This window comes from Harmonia axyridis, chromosome 5, assembly GCF_914767665.1.
Source record: "Harmonia axyridis chromosome 5, icHarAxyr1.1, whole genome shotgun sequence".
Lineage (NCBI taxonomy): Eukaryota > Metazoa > Arthropoda > Insecta > Coleoptera > Coccinellidae > Harmonia > Harmonia axyridis.
In genome coordinates, this window is record NC_059505.1 from 18,550,092 (window position 1) to 18,569,098 (window position 19,007).

At 35.1% G+C, this 19,007-nt stretch overlaps 4 protein-coding genes across 4 annotated transcripts; all 4 read right to left on the minus strand.

The window, feature by feature from the left end:
- Positions 1-854: 854 nt before the first annotated feature.
- On the minus strand, positions 855-1,238 carry LOC123680840. Its single transcript, XM_045618956.1, has one exon. It carries the CDS (start codon positions 1,236-1,238, stop codon positions 855-857), a length of 384 nt encoding a protein of 127 aa, XP_045474912.1.
- A 2,636-nt stretch (positions 1,239-3,874) lies between these two features.
- Positions 3,875-4,621, minus strand: LOC123680841 (uncharacterized protein PF11_0207-like). The gene has a single exon (XM_045618957.1). It carries the CDS (start codon positions 4,619-4,621, stop codon positions 3,875-3,877), a length of 747 nt encoding a protein of 248 aa, XP_045474913.1.
- Positions 4,622-7,388: 2,767 nt separating this feature from the next.
- LOC123680190 lies at positions 7,389-13,951 on the minus strand. The gene is made up of 2 exons (XM_045617971.1): positions 13,813-13,951; positions 7,389-10,173 (listed from the first exon to the last, which is right to left on the minus strand). Exon 2 carries the CDS (start codon positions 9,499-9,501, stop codon positions 8,482-8,484), a length of 1,020 nt encoding a protein of 339 aa, XP_045473927.1. The 5' UTR covers positions 9,502-10,173; positions 13,813-13,951; the 3' UTR covers positions 7,389-8,481.
- LOC123680842 lies at positions 11,228-17,266 on the minus strand. The gene is made up of 6 exons (XM_045618958.1): positions 17,221-17,266; positions 15,089-15,396; positions 13,833-14,206; positions 12,435-12,706; positions 11,884-12,192; positions 11,228-11,292 (listed from the first exon to the last, which is right to left on the minus strand). The coding sequence occupies exons 1-6, from the start codon at positions 17,264-17,266 to the stop codon at positions 11,228-11,230; spliced, it is 1,374 nt and encodes a 457-aa protein (XP_045474914.1).
- Positions 17,267-19,007: the final 1,741 nt, after the last annotated feature.

Below are 19,007 nucleotides of genomic sequence, written 5' to 3' on the forward strand. Positions count from 1 at the left end.
CCAGTAGATGCCTAAATGATTTTTCTTTCTGAATAATTCCAGAATTCAGAGGAAGGATTGTATTCCACCATAATTTTTATTTTTTTTTTTCTTTTTTCGATCAAACGTTTTCGATGAATTCGTGTGCCGGGGTCTTGGTTCTTACTTTTTTTCGTTTTTCAATGTGAAAAGATACCTTTTTCATTTTTTGTTCACAAAATAACTATTTTGGGTGGGGTGTATGTTCGATATTGAATCGAATTTTCGCGGGTTGTTTTTGAATTGACAGAGTACGAGGATTTGAGAGGAATTATCTCCATATTGAAATCCATTCTCAGATCCGGACTTTCCCATCCCCTCCACATTTTAGCACACTTGGTTTTCCGCATCCACAACGGACGTTACGCACTGTAATATTCAATGGTTTTTCGCTAATCCTGAATAAGGAAAAAATCGCAGTTTCACACAAAAACTCAATTAGTTTTTGAGTTCGTTGACAGCTTCGGGAGAGGACACATCATAGTTAAGTGAAGAAGATTGTTTAGTTTAAGTTTTCAAGGTGGAAAGTCAGAGAATCAACGGAGACCAGGTGAGTCCCTTTCCTGTTAGAATTTTCCTTCTTATTGCTGACTGTTCCGGGTGGTATTTCCTCTCAAATCTCAGAAATAAAGCGAATTTCATTTCCTTTGTATCGGATAATTCACAAACTTGTGTGGCGGAGCAATCCAATTAATATATATATATATATATATATATATATATATATATATATATATTATCAAAAACCCAATTACCATGAAAATGGTGTAGGGTGCAATATTACATTATAAAAGAATATTTCAATAATTTAACAAATAAATAAAAAATTCAATTCTTCATTGTTGGATTTCTCCCCCATGTACGAATTTGGTCCATGCTCTTTTATCCACAGCCATATCTCTTGCTTCTCTCCATGTTCGTCCTCTCTCCTTAATTATTTCGGTGATGGTGTTGTTCCATGTTTGTTCTGGTCTTCCTCTTTTCTTCCTCTTTTGGATTTTGGCCTCCCATATTTGCTTCGCAGGCCTCTCGTTGTTCATTCTATTCAAATGTCCCCACCAGCTGAGTTGTCTTCTCTCTACAAAATCCTGTAATGGCTCTATCTCCAGATCTTGACATATTGACTCGTTCCTTATTTTATTCAATCTTGTCACTCCCTTCACTCTTCTGAGGTATTTCATTTCTACTGCTTTGATTCTACTTTTCTGTCTCATGCCCATGTCTCATGCCCATGACTCGCAGGAAAAGGTCAATGTCGGTCTATAAACTGCCTTATATACTTTTATCTTGGTGCCTTGGGAAATTTCCTTCTTACTTATGAAACTGCTATTCATGATGTGGTATAGTTTTATTGTACTTTCTATCCTGCGATTGATTTCTATGTCTTGTTTCCCGTCCTCACTCAATTCCACTCCCAAGTATCTAAAGGTCTTTACCTGTTCTATGCTTGTCCCATCCAACCTTATTTTTATTTCTTCAGGGTCTCCTATCACCATAACTTTCGTTTTGTTCTTATTTATTTCCATCCCGAACTCCCTAATGACTGCATCCCAGATCTCCATGTTTCTCTGTAGATCCTTCTTTTGTCCTGTAATCACTATGATGTCATCCACAAAAGCACACTCTGATATTTCCACCATCTTCATATTTTTGTATCCAACTTGAAATTTCTTGGTTCTTTTCGTACATTCCTTTAGTATTTCATCCATAAATATTAGGAACAACAGCGGACTCAAACTTCCACCTTGTCTTAATCCTGCCTTCGTACAGAATACCTGTGATGTTCTATTCAGGCTTATCACTCGATTTTTATTCAACCTGTATATATTTTCTATTATTTTCATCAATTTTCCCGTTATTCCTCTTTTTTCAACTATTTCCCACAACTTCTTTCTTTTTACCTTATCGAAGGCTTTCACCAGGTCTATGAAGCCTACATATAGTTTTCTGTTCTCCTCTCTTGCTTTCTCACATAGTATCTTCATGGTAAATATATGATCTTGAATGCTTCTTCCTTTTCTAAAGCCGCTCTGTGTTTCTTCTAGTGTTGTCTCTATTTTCTCTCTTATCTTTTTGTCCAATATTTTTTCGTAAATTTTCATAGCCGTACTCAATAAAGTTATACCTCTATAATTACTAGAATCCTGTTTGTCACCTTTTTTGTATATCGGAACTATCAATGCTGTTTGCCAATCTTCTGGGATCGTCTCTTCCTTCCATACCGTTTCAAAGATCCTCAACAATATTTCCAATCCATTCTGTCCCAAGTTCTTAATCATTTCCGATGTTATTCCATCACATCCAGCCGCTTTTCCATTCTTCAATGTTTTTATCGCCTGCTTTAGCTCTTCCAATGTTATTCTTTCATCTTCCTTAACTTCTACATTTTCCGGTTTTTCGTTTGGATCTTCTCCTTCGTTCTGTCCATCATCCAATAGTTCTTGAAAATATTCTCTCCATCTCTCCATAATTTCCTTATCAGCTGTCAACAAACTTCCATTTTTACCTCTTATTTTCCCACATTCGTTTCTTCCTTCGGTTCTTTTTGATTTAAGAGTTCTGTAGAAGAGTTTTTGATTTGTCTGAAAGCTGTTCTCCATTTTTTCCCCAAACTCTTTCCACTTTTCCTTCTTCAGCGATATTATGAGGGTTTTGACACTCTTTCTCTGTTTTTTATATTTTTCATAATTATCTGTACTTCTATTATTTAGGTACTCTTTCCATTTCTCCTTTTTTGTTCTTAATTGATCTTTTACTTCTTTGGTCCACCATGCTGTTTGCTTTTTCTTGTTTGATTTTCTATAACTTCCACAAACTGCTTTCGTCGATTCTATAACTACACTCTTAAATTTTTTCCATAAGCTTTCCAGTGTAGGTTCATTTTCCTGGTCCCTTTCAAATCTTCTTTCCGTTTCTACCCTGTACAGTTCTGCTACTTCCCTGTTTGATAGTCTATAGGCTCTAAGGCATTCGTGCTCTATTTTCTTCTCCTTGTTTTCATTCTTCTTACTGTTCGTATCCACTTTAATCTTGGTTATAACCACGTAGTGATCACTTCCGATTTCTGGCCCTCTTCTCACTCTGGTATCAAGAATACTTGACCTTTGTTCTCTCTGTACTAGAACATAATCTATTATTGATTTTTCTCCACGACTGCTAACCTCCCTTGTGTATCTATGAATGTCCTTGTGTTCAAATAGTGTATTTGTTATTATCATATTATTGAGTAAACAAAAACTCAGTAGTCGCTCACCATTATTATTCAATATCGTTTCTCCAAATGGTCCCATAACCTCCTCATACATCCTGTCTCTTCTACCTATTCTACCATTTAGATCACCCAATATAATTATCTTTCCCTTTGCTTCTTCGGTGATCGTTGTTAGATCCTCCCAAAATTTCTCCTTGTTTACGGTGATGTCATCTTCATTTGGACCATATACCACTATTATTGTTTTCACTTTATTATTTATATCTTTAATTTCCACCGATAGCATCCGCTCTGACCAATTTCTCCACCCATATACACTTTCAGATATTCTCCTACTTATTAGACATCCTACTCCCGATTTTGCCCTCATGGTTTTCTCCACTCCACTGTAGATTAATAGATGATTATTTTTTGTTCTTATGGATCCTTCCCCTTTTTTCTTCGTTTCTGTTATTGCCAACAATTCCAGTCCCATATCCTCAAATTCGGCCTCCAGTTCATCTTCCTTTCCTTGTAGGCTCCTCACATTCCAAGTTGCTATCTTCCATACTGTCTCAGATTTCAATGTCCTCGATTTACCATTCTCTTGTCCTATTTCACGCTTTGTCCTATCATCCATTTTGGTCCTTGAGAGAGAGGTATTTTCTAGTTTTTTGGCTTTGATTTTTCTATTTTTCCCCTTTCCTCATTCCATCTATACTTCACGTTGTCTATAATCAATTTCTGAAAACCTTCCTTCACAGTCTTGCCTGCTTTTTTCTCCTCTTTCCCAAATTCCCTCAATTTTTTCTTTATCTCCATTTGTACTTTCGTCATATCATCGTTGATGTAAATTATTTCCCCTTCACATTTCTTCAATTTACTCTTATTTTTCATCACCTTGAATTTCTCATATTCACTCTCTAATTCAACGATATAGGTTTTTACCCCTATTTTCTTGGTGGTTTTCAGCTTAGGGTCTAATTCCAAGTTCTTTTTGAAAAAATTCTTCATTTCAGATTCTAGTGAATCTTGCTGGACGTCTCTCATGACTAGTCCACTTATCACTATATTATTCCTCCTTTTATCTCTATCCATACTCTCCAGTTTAGCCTGTAAAAGCTTCATCTCAGCTTTAAGTTTTTCATTTTCCCCCTTAATATTCTCACTTTCCTTCCTCAATTCCCTTATCTCTTCCTGGTAGTTTCGCTGTTCCACTCTTATTTCTCTCATTTCCTGCATCATAGTCTGCATCATTTCCATCACCTTATCCATTTTATCATCTTGGATGCTTGTTTTCGATTTTTGTGGTGATCGAAATATTTTCTTACTTTTGGTAAACCCTTCCTCCTCATCGTCCTCATCCCTTCTTCTTTTTCCTTCATCACTCGTATATTCTTCTTCCCTCTTCATTTTTAGCTTTACTTCGTCTTCAATCTTCAAAACACGAATATGGCTGAGTCCACCTCTGTTTCGAAAGCCGGTATCAAGATCGCTTATCGGCGGCGGTGTCGTTTGTTATCACTCGCGACAGCTGGTTTTATTTCTGATACTGAATTTTCAACCGGAATTATCCGCTGCTATTTAATTAATTACAAACTAATTTGTTCTCGAAACTATTGTTCTTCTAACTGATATTTACCAGTGTATCTTCACTAATAATGTATTTCACTTTTGAAAAATTTCCCGCTCGTAATTTTCGAGTTTATCGAGTTTAATCACGGAGCTCAAAATTTGCGTACACACGTCAAACGTAATAGAACGAATCCAATTAATAATAACATAAATAATACAATCCACTAGAATAACTTTTAAATGTAATTTGGATTGATCCGTAACAACTAAATAAGGCGTACTATGCGATCAGTAGAGTTAAAGACACACTTCTCATTCAATCTGTTCTAAACATTTACTATGGCTTGTTTCACTCACATTTGAATTACAACATATTATTGTGGGGTAATTCGGTGAGTGTACTCAGAATTTTAAATGCCCAAAAGCGGATACTCAGAGCGATATTTCGGGTGAACGTGCCTGATTCTTGTAGACCTTATTTTGTAAATTATAAAATTATGACAGTTCCTTGCATCTACATATATAAATGTCTTATTTATGTAAAGGAAAACTCCAGCAACTTCATAAAGTTATCTGATGGTACAAAATATAACACTGGGAAACAATGTATTCTCTCTATTCCTCGGCATAGAACTTCTAAATATGAGAGCTCCCCATATTATCAGGGGATAAAATTTTATAATCATCTACCAATAGAGATTCGAATGCTTGAGTATTCTGCCTTTAAAAAGCACATAAAAAGCTATTATATACCAAAGCTTATTATAGTCTTAAGGAATATATTGATGATAATTTTTAAAATTGATAGCTGAGATAATTTTTTTTCTTTATTTTTGTAGAATGTATTTCTTTGTTTACTGTATTTTGACTTGTCCCATACATACTTGTTATATGTCTGAAGGGAATGAATAAAGATTATTATATTATAATAATAATAATAATAATAATAATAATAATAATGTCTTTATTTCCACAAAAAAGTTACAATAATTCTTATCTTATCTTATTTTAGTTATTAGCTTATTTGATTTATTGTGAAAAAAGGCGGAGTCCAGTTATGCTCATGCATATTCTGCTCTACTCAACCCTTACAAAAAAAAATAATAAACAAGAAAACAAAAAATAATTTTGATTTGTTTTTTCACACTTTTTTCATAGGCGTTCTGCGTTCACTAATGGAGTCAGTTAGATAATGTGCAAGAAAATAGTGCTCGTTCTGTTCTTTCAAGTATAATTCAAAAATTTTACTCTTAAACGCTGTTATGTTCAACGTCTTGAAGGTGTATGGAATAGGATTATAGATTTTTGCGATGTTGTAAGTGAAACTTCTTTCGAAAAAGGTCGTTCTATGAATAGGTGGTGTTATAAGACCTCTATTTCTTATATTTATATTATGGACATGACTTCTACATATTATTCTTCTATGAAGATAGTTCGGAGTTTTATTCAACACAATGTTGTGATAGAAGCAGGCTGAGTGTAATTTTCGGCGGAAATTCATGTTCAACCAACCTATTTCTTTGATTTTGTGAGAGATTCTGTCAAATTTTCTCATGCCGAATATAAATCTGAGACATGAATTCTGGACACGCTGAATTCTCGCCCTGGCTATTGCAGTTAAGCATTCCCCATAAATCTTCGATAAGCATGGAAGGATGCTTATAGGTCTGAGGTCCCTGTATTCTTTAGGAGATGTTTTTTTTTGGTTTTGGGATAACAAGTGCCTTTTTCCATGCAGTTGGATAAATTGAGTTGGAAATACAGTAATTTATGAGATGAGTGAGAAATGGAAAAATAAACGGGGTACAAAGATGTAGTACGTGTATATTGATACCATCTATGCCACAGGCTTTAGATTTCAATTGAGAGATTATTTTGAGCACATCCATTTCTGATACAGTAGTGAACTTAAGGAGAGAGGTTAACGATCTTTTCCGGTTTTGCGAGTAGAATTTTATAGTGTCCTCCGGATCAACTACGGGTTGTGGAATTAATGAAATGAAGGAACGATTGATTTCATCAGGATTTTTCAAGTTTTCAGGTATTTGGGTGATGCCATCTTTGAAATCACCGCAGTAATATTTAAGCTCTTGCCAAAGATTATTATTTGTTGAAAATTTTTCTTGTAGAAACAGTTTTTTCTCATGTTCAATTCTCGAAGAAACTAAGTTCCTTAATGATTTAAAGTGGGCTCGGTTCTCATCAGTTCGATTTTTTTTCATATTTACTTAAGAGTCCGTTCACGCGGCGCAAATTCAGGCGTTTTCTTAACTAATTCGGTCTTGATTTTCTCAGGAACGGTAAACGCTATCGAGATGATTCAAAACAATATTGGAAGGTCTTTATCCCTCGTATGATCGTTAGGTAATAATTTCACTTTAAGTTGCAAATTAATTGTTATATTGAAGTAGGAAGTACGATTTTCAATACCAATTTTGAATAATTTATTGTCGCTTCAGTTGACCTAAATTCGAAAATCTAATACAACATAGCCTATTTCTTCTTCTTTCCAATGATACCAATTAGAAATATATTACATCATAGTTACTCAAAATTCTATGTGACGTTGTAAATCTGTTTCAAGTGCCAGAATTGTGAACTAAAAATCGTTGCTCCTCCCTGAGGGGCGTGGCTTGTAGCTATCAGGACCGTCTTTTAGGAAATATATTCTTGTAAACCTGAATTATTTGTCACGAACAGAAAAAATATTTTGCCGCTTATACCTGCATGTTTCTATTGCAGCATTGATTATCTTTAGAGCCATACGACCGATTTTCATGTAACTTTCTCGAATGAAAAAATGGATTCCTCATGGAAGGTTTTGGATTGGATCCAAAAAAAAAAAAAGTAAATGTCTGTTATTATGAAGGAAAGCGATTCGGATGTAATGATGGCTGGCAAATTACCTTGTTTTTACCATATTTCATATAATACAAAATTTCAGAAGCTCTCCTAGATTCGGTATTGTGCTTGAGGATAATACTTTGGAAGTTAACAAGAAGTGATGTCGTGTAAATTTATTTGAGTTATTTCACGATTTTATTGCCACATCAGATAAACATCAGTTGTAAATAAAGGTTATTCGGTACTCTTTTGTGTACCGTATTATTTCATTCCTGGACAATTTGACAGTTTCTAGGTAGGTTCAGCATTGCATAGGTACCTGAAAGAAGACAATTTCGGAGTAAAGATTCAAAATGGTCTATTTTTGTACCGATACATATATTTCTACTTACTCAATGATTTTATGTATTCCTTGAAACTGTAGATATTTATGAAATGAGTTCATCAAAATTCTCAATGAAACTTTTTTAATTCGGATTAGATATTTCAAAATTCATTCCATTCAATTCATAAGGGTTTTTAACAATTCAAAAAATGAGGATAATGGTATATCAAAGCGTATTTGGATTCTCAATTCGATATCAAGTAATTATGGAAAGTAGAGTCTTTTTCAAGACCTAAAAAATAGTTCGTGTTTCTCAACTCTGTTCTTATTATAAAGAAACCGTCTTTACAATTACAACCATAATCATAGGTCACCATTTGACAATAATTTTATTTCATCAAAATGTCGAAAATGCGGCTGCATATTCCGACACGCACTAGTAGAACTCGAGAAAGAAACGAGATCATCCCAATGCGTTACAAATTCATTCTATCTGGGCTGAGGGCCTAATACGGTCTCGATATTTTTACTACGATAGTCGACGCCCACCCGCTCTTGACCCTTCACATTGCGACCCCTCTGCTTCCCAAGCAGTGTGGTGTAAACAGACTCTTAAGGCTTTGCCACGCAGTTTCATTAGGTGTCTAATATTGTCAAGCCAGGGTTGTTTTTTAGACTTCGACAATCTAATCTTTCTCATTGGTGCATGTAGATCAAGCAACGCGTTTATATTTGAGTTAATAAAGTCAACTTTCCCGTCAGCATTGTCTATGTCGAGAATATTCCGCCATGGAATGGAGCGCAAGTTCTGATCGAACTGCTGTATATCAATATCCTTGTAATTTCTGTATTTTTTTAATTCTGTTTTTTTTCTTAGAGTAGGTATTTGAATTTCACAAAAAATGAATTCGTGATCTGAAAACATTGAGGCCAGGGTGTCACACTTGACCACTTCCATATTATCAGACATAAAGATCAGATCAATTAGGGATTCGCTTTTTAATGTTACTCTAGTAGAATTGGTAAAAACTTGGGCCAGGCCCAAGGAACTGAGCAGAAGGTTGAACTCTCTCACTTCCTTAGAGGAGTAATTCAGGTAGTTTAAATTGAAATTACCAACACAGCATATATTGTCAGAAAGAGGTGCTAATGAGGATAAAATATCATCAAAATCTGTCAAAAAGTTAGATTGACTGTATTGCGGTGGTTTGTAAATACATCCTAGAACAATATCCATCTTACTTAGACGCATTCGAATCCAGACTTGTTCAAAACTAGAGTTATTTGTATACTCGTTTTCAATACGTGTGATATTAAAACCTACCTTGATGAATAATCCCACGCCTCCACCTCTACCATTTTTACTTTGATAGATACCCCTATATCCGTCAATTAAGATGTTTTCGTAGTTCATTGTTTTATTGAGCCATGTTTCCGATACACCTACAACATCGAAATTATTCGAGGTAATGAATTGTTTGAACTCTTCAAGACTTGGAATTAGAGATCTTATATTTATATAACCAATTTTTGAACTACTTGCTTTCATAACATAGAACAGAAAAAAAATTTAAAAAAAAAGGGCTACATTAAATATATTTGAATGTTAGTGATCAGAACTCCAGCGATTGTGTATGGAGTTGAAAAATTATTACAAAAACAACATAAGAAACATAGTGAACGCAGATGCAAACTTACTATAAAGTTTCACGACTCTCCCAACTAATGTTTTGAAAAATAACAGTGTCCCAAAACACATGATTCCACTCCGCTGATAGTTAATCAATAGACTCAAGTGATTTTCATCTTGAATATGAATTTTCTTGTTATTATGCAAAGCGAAGACTTTACCTCTCTTTCAACTTATTTGATTTAATCTTTTTATTCGGTAAAAATAACAAGAAATTAATTCATTTTTTTATGAAACATTGAGTTCAATAGAAATAAGTATTTCCATGTGAATTATTTCAATATCCAATCAGAGTATTTTCGTCTTTCTCATTGTCATCACGTCAGCCATGATATTAAAGCAAAAAGAAAGTAGCTAACACAAAACTGGATATGTCATTCGAAAGCATGCAAAATGGAGAAGTTTTTACTACAAAGAAAACATATTCTCAATTTAAGGATATCGGGTGTGGTCGTCAAACTCTATAAGATCTATCTCATTTATTGTACCATCCTAGCTTTTGGTCATCATTGTGTGTCCATCTTCAGGGAGCTGAAATATACATTCAGTGAGACAAAAACAACAAACATGACTTAAAACACTCACATCAATTCGAGATTTTGAGGAGTTAATAGTTAAAAATGCTTCAATGGTCTGATTATTAATCTGGAAACTACGATTTTTCATTCAGTATTATCTCTCAAAATTATTTAAAACATATCCTCATTTATAGTTTTTCTTTCATAAAACGATTGGAACGATAGGACTATTTTGCTCTCTTCAGAATATTTGGATTCACCACTTCACCATTCTCGTCAGTGAAAATCTTTTGCCACTCATCACTGCTCATATCAAGGCAAATTTAATGCACTTTCGGAATATATGATCAAATTCGATGAGGATGCAGAAATGAATAAGATATAATTGGTTTTATGGAAAAAAGTGATTAATTCCGTGAAATCAAAAAATGTTAAACTGAAGAATAACCACCAACATTTCGACCATGTGTTATATGACATTTTTTGTTGCCAATCACTTGTATAATCTCCCCTTGAAGTAAGGCCGTTTCAAAAGTGTACACCCTGTATATTGTTCAATTCATCTGGGTTCAGCGAGAAACTTGCTGTAACAAAAATTTGTTGCAATCAATGGATCGAAAGCACATGTGTTTGTCAGACTTATTTTTCTGTCTTTATTTTGTCTTGAAGATATTGAACAACGTTTGAATTCTCTTAATTTACTTTCAGTTTCGTTTCACCTGCTCTGCCATTGTTCGATTATTTTGTTTTTGAAGTTGACCAAGTTAACATCGATTATGTGTTCCCTAGTAATACTTACCAGATGTTAGTAATATTAGCAATCGGGATAAATATTTTCTCCAAACACTCCCTTCCTTAGGGGTTTAGTAGTCAATAGCTCATAAAAGTTGGTTGGGATTTGTCAAATATATTCTCAACGTACGGTTCTATTCGGCTTCTATTGGTTTAAAAACAAATTTTATCTTGAAAATATGCAAATAAAACCGAAAATTAGTATCTAAATATGCACTGCAAGGCAAAAATATATCATTTGAGACACAAATTTATACGCATTTGCAAATGCAGATTTATCCGAAGCATAATTTTATAATACAATGCTCGTCGATGAAGTGTGCTACATTTATCCATCGCACTGGAATAAGTACAAAAATTTCGAAAACTGTAGGGGAACAAAATCCATACCAAACGCCACAAAATGAGCAAAATTTATCTAAATAAGAAAATTTCCGCCCGACAAGTAAGTGACTGACAGGGAAAACTCAAAATATCTCGAAAACTGAATGGGCACAAAATTTTTTTAAACGGCAAAAATTGGCACAAAATAGGCACAAAATACCCAAATAAAAAAAAAATTTAAAATTTCCATGTATGAGTCACAGCGTCAAGTTGGTGACTCACGGGAAAAACTCGAAATATCTCGAAAACCGAATGGGCACAAAATTTTTTCTATAAGGCAAAGATTGGCACAAAATGTGCACAAAAGACCCAAATAAAAAAATTTTAAAATTTCCATGTATGAGTCACAGCGTTAAGTTGGTGACTCACGGGAAAAACTCGAAATATCTCGAAAACCGAATGGGCACAAAATTTTTTTATACGGCAACTGAACCTATCAACAGCAAGAACAACAGTCAAATTCACGTCGACAATTAAATTGTTATACAACAACATAAACAGTTATATTAACATTATAATAATAATCTCAATAATTCATATGATTTACCCCGGAAGCCGTTTCGGTAGAGTTTATCTGAAAGTTTTTTGTGTGAAACAGTGTCGAAGGCCTTTTCAAGGTCTACAAAGACACACAGGCCAGTTTTTCTACCATCTAACCAACCGTTTATCCTCGCTATCATTCTCCTAATCGCATCTTCAGTCGATTTACCTTCTCTGAAACCGTACTGGTGTTCAGATATAATTTTATTTTTTTCTAGGAACTTGACAATTCTGATCTTCAATAATTTCTCTAAAATTTTGGCTACATTCGATATAAGACATATCGGTCTATAATTTGTCATCTTGTCCTTTTCTCCTGATTTGAAAATTGGTTTGATAACCCCCACTTTGAAAATTCTGGGAAACTTAGCTGACTCGAAACACATATTCGTCATTAACACAAGGGGTTCAACTATTTCTTCTTGAATATTTTTCAGCAGTTCTGATCTAATTCCATCAACGCCAGGAGATCCTCCGTTTTTTTGTTTTTGTATCACCTCTTTCACTTCATTTGGACTTGTTGGGAATAGAAAAATGTTTCATTACAAAAAATTTCACCCTCTTTATTTTCTAAAGTATAAGGTATATTATCTGCTTGCTTTTTACCTACTTCGTTGTAATATCTTCCGAATTCCTCTACAATTTGTTGCGTGTTTGTTATTTCCTGTCCTTCATTATTAATGATAGATTTTATTTCTGTTTCAGGTTTGGATCTACCGCAGAGGTTATCCACGTGAGACCAAAGTGATTTTGTTGCTGAAGTGTATTTCGTGACAAAGGTGTTCATGTAATCTCTTTTAGCATTCCTGATCAACTTGTGTAAAATATTTCTGTATCTTGTATATTGTTGTTTCAACTCAGTATTGTATTGATATTTCATCATTTCCTTGTATAAATAGTTTTTTCTGTTTATGGCTTTTAGTAATCCCTGAGTGATCCAGTTGCTTCTCCCAGATTTCCTATGGCTCAACTCAATTTTTGTTGTATGTTTCTGTGTGCATTGTTTTAATAAATCAATAAAAAATTCTGCGAATGAGTCTACATCTTTATTTTTCATCAATTCGTGCCAATCAATTTCCTTTAAATGATTTTTTAATTTCTAATAGTCAATATAAGTTAATAACTTTTTCGGGAGGTCTTTCTTTCAGGTTGAGGCATAAACTAATTGTATAATGATCAGTGATGTCCGTACGAATAATAAACGATCTATTCTGATTAACAACAGATTGGTGACATCCCAGAAATATATGGTCAAGGCAACTACCACTAGAAGGCCTAGTTACATCATTTATATAGGATTTATATCCAAAAAACTAAAGACATTCATGTATTCATCAACCATTTCATTATTCGTTAAAAGATAAATGTTAATATCTCCTACAATTAAATGATAATCCCACGTACTATTATTACTTGTTGTTCCAATGTATTCAGCTAAGTCTTTATTGAACTTTTTTGGACATCCTTTTGGAGAACGATAGATTCCTGTTATTTTATGTTTTTTCATTTCGAATACAAGGTCTAGTTCCACCGCTTTGATTTCTCCTATACTTATTATCTTTCCGTTAAACATCAAATCGTTCCGGATATATATCACAACCCCGTCATTTTTGTTGAAAGTTCCATAATTATACATGTATGTGTATCCTTCGATTTTATAAAGATCCACGTTATCTATCATAAACGTTCCGTTAAAACAATCACATGAAAATCATCTGTATATGTTCTCAACATTAATTTGAACTCGTCAAAATTCCTGTCGATACTTCTGATATTATTGTGAATGATTTTAAATTTCGATTCTATGTTATAATGTTTGAGATCCCCAACATAATCTATATATTCTACTTCATATGTTTCCCCCTCAAAATCCCTTAAGAATTGATCGATTTATATACAATTAAAACTTAAAATAGATGAAAAAAGAGTAGTTTACCTTAGTTTTTCTAACCTCACTTCTTTCCTTTCTTTCCACTGTTATCAGCTTTTTGTTCTTTCTTGGCAACTCCACTACCTGATGACTGCTTTGTTTTTGTTGTTACCAGTTTTTGCTCTCTCCTGGCACTACCACTCCCCGAAGACTGTGATCTCGTTCTGCTCTTTATTTCCCACTCCTTGGTCCTTTTCAGCACCTGATTAATCGTTGAAATCTCCTTGCTGATCTTAGAGTCCCCTTCCACTGTCAAATGTTCGTGTTCAGTTAACATCTGTGTAATACGGGATATGGGGGCCGGACTATTAGGTGCGCTGCTTACTAAATCAGTTGGTATGCTAGATGGATTTTCTTCAATATGAGTCTGCAGTTCCAATACAGTTTGGGTCTTAAGTTGCTGCACAGAAAATTTCTCACCATTTACGACAAGGAGCTTCTGCCAGATGTATGCCCTCTGATTGTTCGCTCTTGCTAAGTTCAATTGTTGTACATAACAAACAGCAATTCTTTGTGAGAAACGATAAGAACCTATTCAATTAATTCTTATTCGCAAATTAAAAATATTTACTTTCCTATGTGGATAATTGTTCAAGGAATTTATTTGGATACTCCATAAAAATCGGTGATTTGAAAGAAAAAATATCGTAACTATCATTATGAACTGAGCAACCTCGTGATAGTGTTCCCTCTTAAGCTTGTTGGGCCTTTGCGTCCTCCACAAAAAAATTTACAAGTTACAAAAATGAAACAAAATCTATTGTGGCGCGCCCTGGTTTGTGTGCAATGCCCAGCTGCATCGAACCTACCAGCGTTTGAGGAATTTCTTCATGAAATCACTCCAAAAATTCTTGAGAATGCAGGAATATACCCGAAAATATTAGTTAAAGAATCTCTTGACTACGATAAGCATCAAATATGGTTGATCTTGAAAACGATGCTCGAGACGAATGAACTAACGAGAAGCCACACTAAGCCATACTGCAAGATTTTGGGACGCCAAAGGTAGGTCTACTACAAACGTAGTTCCATTAGGATTTCAAGATACTCTTTAAACCTTAATTGTTTCGAATAGTTTTTCAGCTGGGGTAAATGGAATGACGTCAAGAACTTTTTCCAGTTCCCAAAATCAACGAACAAGGTCGGAAAGACATTCGCCAGTTAAACTGATGTCAGATGGAAGGTGAACAATCGAGGTCTGGGGCGATGTTTCATGATTGGTCACGAGAACATGAGAAGACGTATCCAATGAAGGTGTCAGCACTGGTGATTGGATACATACTGTGGATTCATAGGACATCTGACATAAGTCTTTGAACAAGGGAATATCAGATGGTGGCAGCGAGATAGAGGCAGATGAAGTTGGGAACGAAGATCTTTTTCGGATTATGGATTTGGCGATCAAGGACTTACGCGAAGGACGACGAGTACTGAGATCGACAGTGTCAGGCGAGAAGGAGACGTGTTTGAAGGGTCGACGATATCGAGCGAATGGTCCGAATAGGACCCAACCTAACGTGGTGGATATAGCTCCAGGGAGCTCAGATGCTCGACGTCGAATATCTGGTAGTATCATCATGGGGAGGATGTCTGAACCAAGCAACAGTTTAATATCACGCGGACGATTAAACATGTAATCCGCCCAGTGTACGCTCGTTAATTCCGGCTATCTACAATTGAAGGTATGGCTGGAATTCGGTCGATAACGTATGCTTTTATCTTAAGAAGCGGTGGGTCACCACGATGATATATTGAGATGAACATATGACCCTTAACTCTTAAGTCCTCTCACTCACTTAGCGTTCGAAGACAAATTTTTTCCGAGTGTATTTGTTTTAGCCCTTTTTGATTATTATGATGTTTAGTTTTGGCAACGTCGCGGATTCTGGGAATGTCGAGGCGTATGTTTTGTTAGATTAATGAATAAAAAGAAATGAGATGTATCGGTATCGGAAAGAACGGTTAAGGTTTGGTAGTTTATTAAGGTTTTCGGTGTTTAATATAACGGTTTTGGTGTAATTAACGGACATTTGAAATATATTAGGATTACAGTTCATTAGATAGATAGATAGATATATTCTTTATTTCAAATAAAATTTTACACTAGGAAAAATATGAAATGAAACAGTGTCCTTAAGTAATTCACAACTACATGAAATAATCCCCTAAATTATACTGTTCAAGATTTATTAAAAATGTCTTGGTTTTTGATTTGAAAAGTCTGTAATTTTGTATTATTTTAAGATCATTTGGCAAACTGTGTTGTGAGATAAGAGAATGCAAAACTTTTTTTTGTATAAAATGTGAGGGCACCTACCACAGGTCTTGTGCTTAACTTAAAAAATTTGTTTTTTTAAGTGATACTCAAGTTGTATGCTGTGAAGAAGTATCTACAAACAAGGAACCGGCAGATATAAATGAATTTGATTTTACACAATTGAAAGTAAGCTACCTGGTCTAATTATTAAAGTCAGCTAATGAGAAAATTGAAATACTTCAATCGTACAATTCTTTTCTATTGAAACGTATTGATGATCTGGAAGGTAAACATACCGAATCCAATAAAATGAAAAATGTTGAAGACAAAACAAACATACGGCATGAAAATATCAGACCTGATAAGAATATAATGAAATTCAGCCATGTTGTAAAAGCAAGTGAACCCAGTGCGCATGCTGCAACTGAGTCCCGGACAATCTACCAGCACAGATAAAACTCATTCGAGATTGCCAGTTACGGGTCCTCCCAAAACCCAACCAAAACAAAAACAAATAAGTTCCTCACATGAAAAGAACATCATAGTTACAAACAGTAGAAATTGTGTTGAAACTGAAAAATCTGAATGGAATGTTGTCTTTAATAGGAAATTGAAAAGGAAAGCCCGATCACCATTGATAATTGGGAAAAGTTCTGAGATATCTACAGTTGAAGGTGTTGAGAAGCTCAAGACATTTCATGTCTCAAGGCTTAAACCTGAAACAACATCCGCTGATCTTTGTTCCTTTTTAAGTAAAAATTTCACTGATGTTAAATGTGAGTCCGTGAAGTCAAGATACCCTGAATCTTATGCTTCTTTTAAAGTTCTCATTGAAAGTAGTGAAATGGAAAAAGTACAGGATGCTACCAATTGGCCCAAAAATTCCAGCGTCAATTATTTTTCCTCCTCCTAATGTCGATGTTACATTTACAGCTATTAATCATCTTTCACGTTGGCAACTCGTTCAGCTAATCCAACAAGACTTCTGGAAGCGTTGGCGTCAAGAATACTTGCACACCTTACAACAGTGACACAAGTGGCTACAATCATTTACCCCTATCAACGTAGGTAAAACTTTCTCTGGTGTTGTTAGACGACCTATCGTCAAATTATGTCCTGTTCAGAAGCAATAGAACGAATACGTTCTGATCGCTCACCTTTACCGGTAATATCACTGAAGCAGTTCTTCAGGGCGGGCGGCATGTCAGACTAATTGAAATAGTTCATATTCATCTAAGAAAATATTCTTTCATCTTCATCTGAAACCATTAGTGTTTTTCATCATCATTAAAAAGACCAGGTTTAGAATGTGAGTGAATTCTTATTCGGAGAATTTAATCATCTTCTGAATTGGGATTAGAAGTAATATTCTTATCCTTCATCCTGATCCCTCATCCTTCATCCCTAATAGGTATTACTTCTGAAGCATCATCTTCAATATCGAAAAGCACAACAGAAAATATTAAGGTAGGAACTTTCTTGGTGTATTTAATTCTTATTGTAAATTATCATGATTTTTTTCGTAGAAACGATTAGTACTTTCCCAATTTTCAAGTAATCCGAAAAGTCGCTATTGCTAAATGACAATTTTACTAAATGTGTCAAAGGTTATAACAAAAAAGAAATAACTCTTTTTAGCAAGAACAGTGGCACTTCGTCAAAACAACCGGATCTTGAAGCCTTTATCTTATTCAATAACAATTAAATCAATTCATTGGATGTATAAGGATATAATAATAATAAGAGTTTATTCAGAACATAAATACATAAATAAACTATATAATACTGTACATACGCTTATGATCACCCTCTAAACTTTTCCGGATTCTAATTCTAAAAATAATTTCAATTGGAGCATTTTTGAAAAAGTATTGAACAAATTCTGTGTGGGGTTGCTAGTCCCCCATCAGGCGCCTCCCCAGGTGGCGGATAGGGGAACGCCTCCCAGATATGGGTGGTACCGGTGAAATCAAATAGCCGGGGTGGACCAAAACTAGCATCGAGCAATGGCAGCTGGTTGCATCGGAACTGATCACAAGCAGACGTTAATAATTGACGTTTATGGTTGCGTATCAGAAATCAAGCGGCGAGGTGGCATCCACTAACACGGCGTTTGAACAGCGATGAGGAAGGCAACGGGAAACCACCTCATAAATGATCCCAGGAATAATCATGATGGCAGAGTGTGACGCATCGAGACTTACTGATCATGGACCTCGGACTCCAAGATCCGGCAGGAGCAGGGAATTTGGGGCTGCTCAGGTCGTCATCCAGCGAAACCCCCTTACTATTCGTACAGGAACAGATAAACCTCTGAGACTGGATACAAATCTGGGACGAATTGGTACATGGAATGTTCGTACCATGTTCCAGGCAGGCAAAGTTCACAACGCAATTCAAGAAATGGACTGGCTAAAACTTGGAATATTAGGAATCAGTGAAATGCGGTGGCCAAACCAGGGAGAATGCTTAATTGATAGTCATAAAATATTTTATTCCGGAACTGAGACGAACAATCATCAGCATGGAGTGGGTATGATCTTAAACCACCATACATCAAGATATGTGACGAATTTTGTACCCGTCTCGGAGAGAGCTCTTTTGATACAGATGAACACCAGTCCTGTGAAAATGAACATTATTCAGGTGTATGCACCAACTTCGGAGAGCAGTGATGGCGAGGTTGAGGAGTTTTATGGCTCTATAACGAAAATACTAAATTCTATTCCCAAAAATGATGTAGTTGTGGTGATGGGAGATTTCAATTCAAAAATTGGTAAGGGTCCTGGAGGAGAACTTGTAGGGCCACATGGTCTGGGTAAGAGAAACGAGAGAGGAGAGCTTCTGAACAATTTCGTCGAGGAACACCAATTCGTTGTGCTAAACACATTCTTCAAGTTACATCCAAGGAGATTATACACATGGAAATCGCCTGCAGATACCC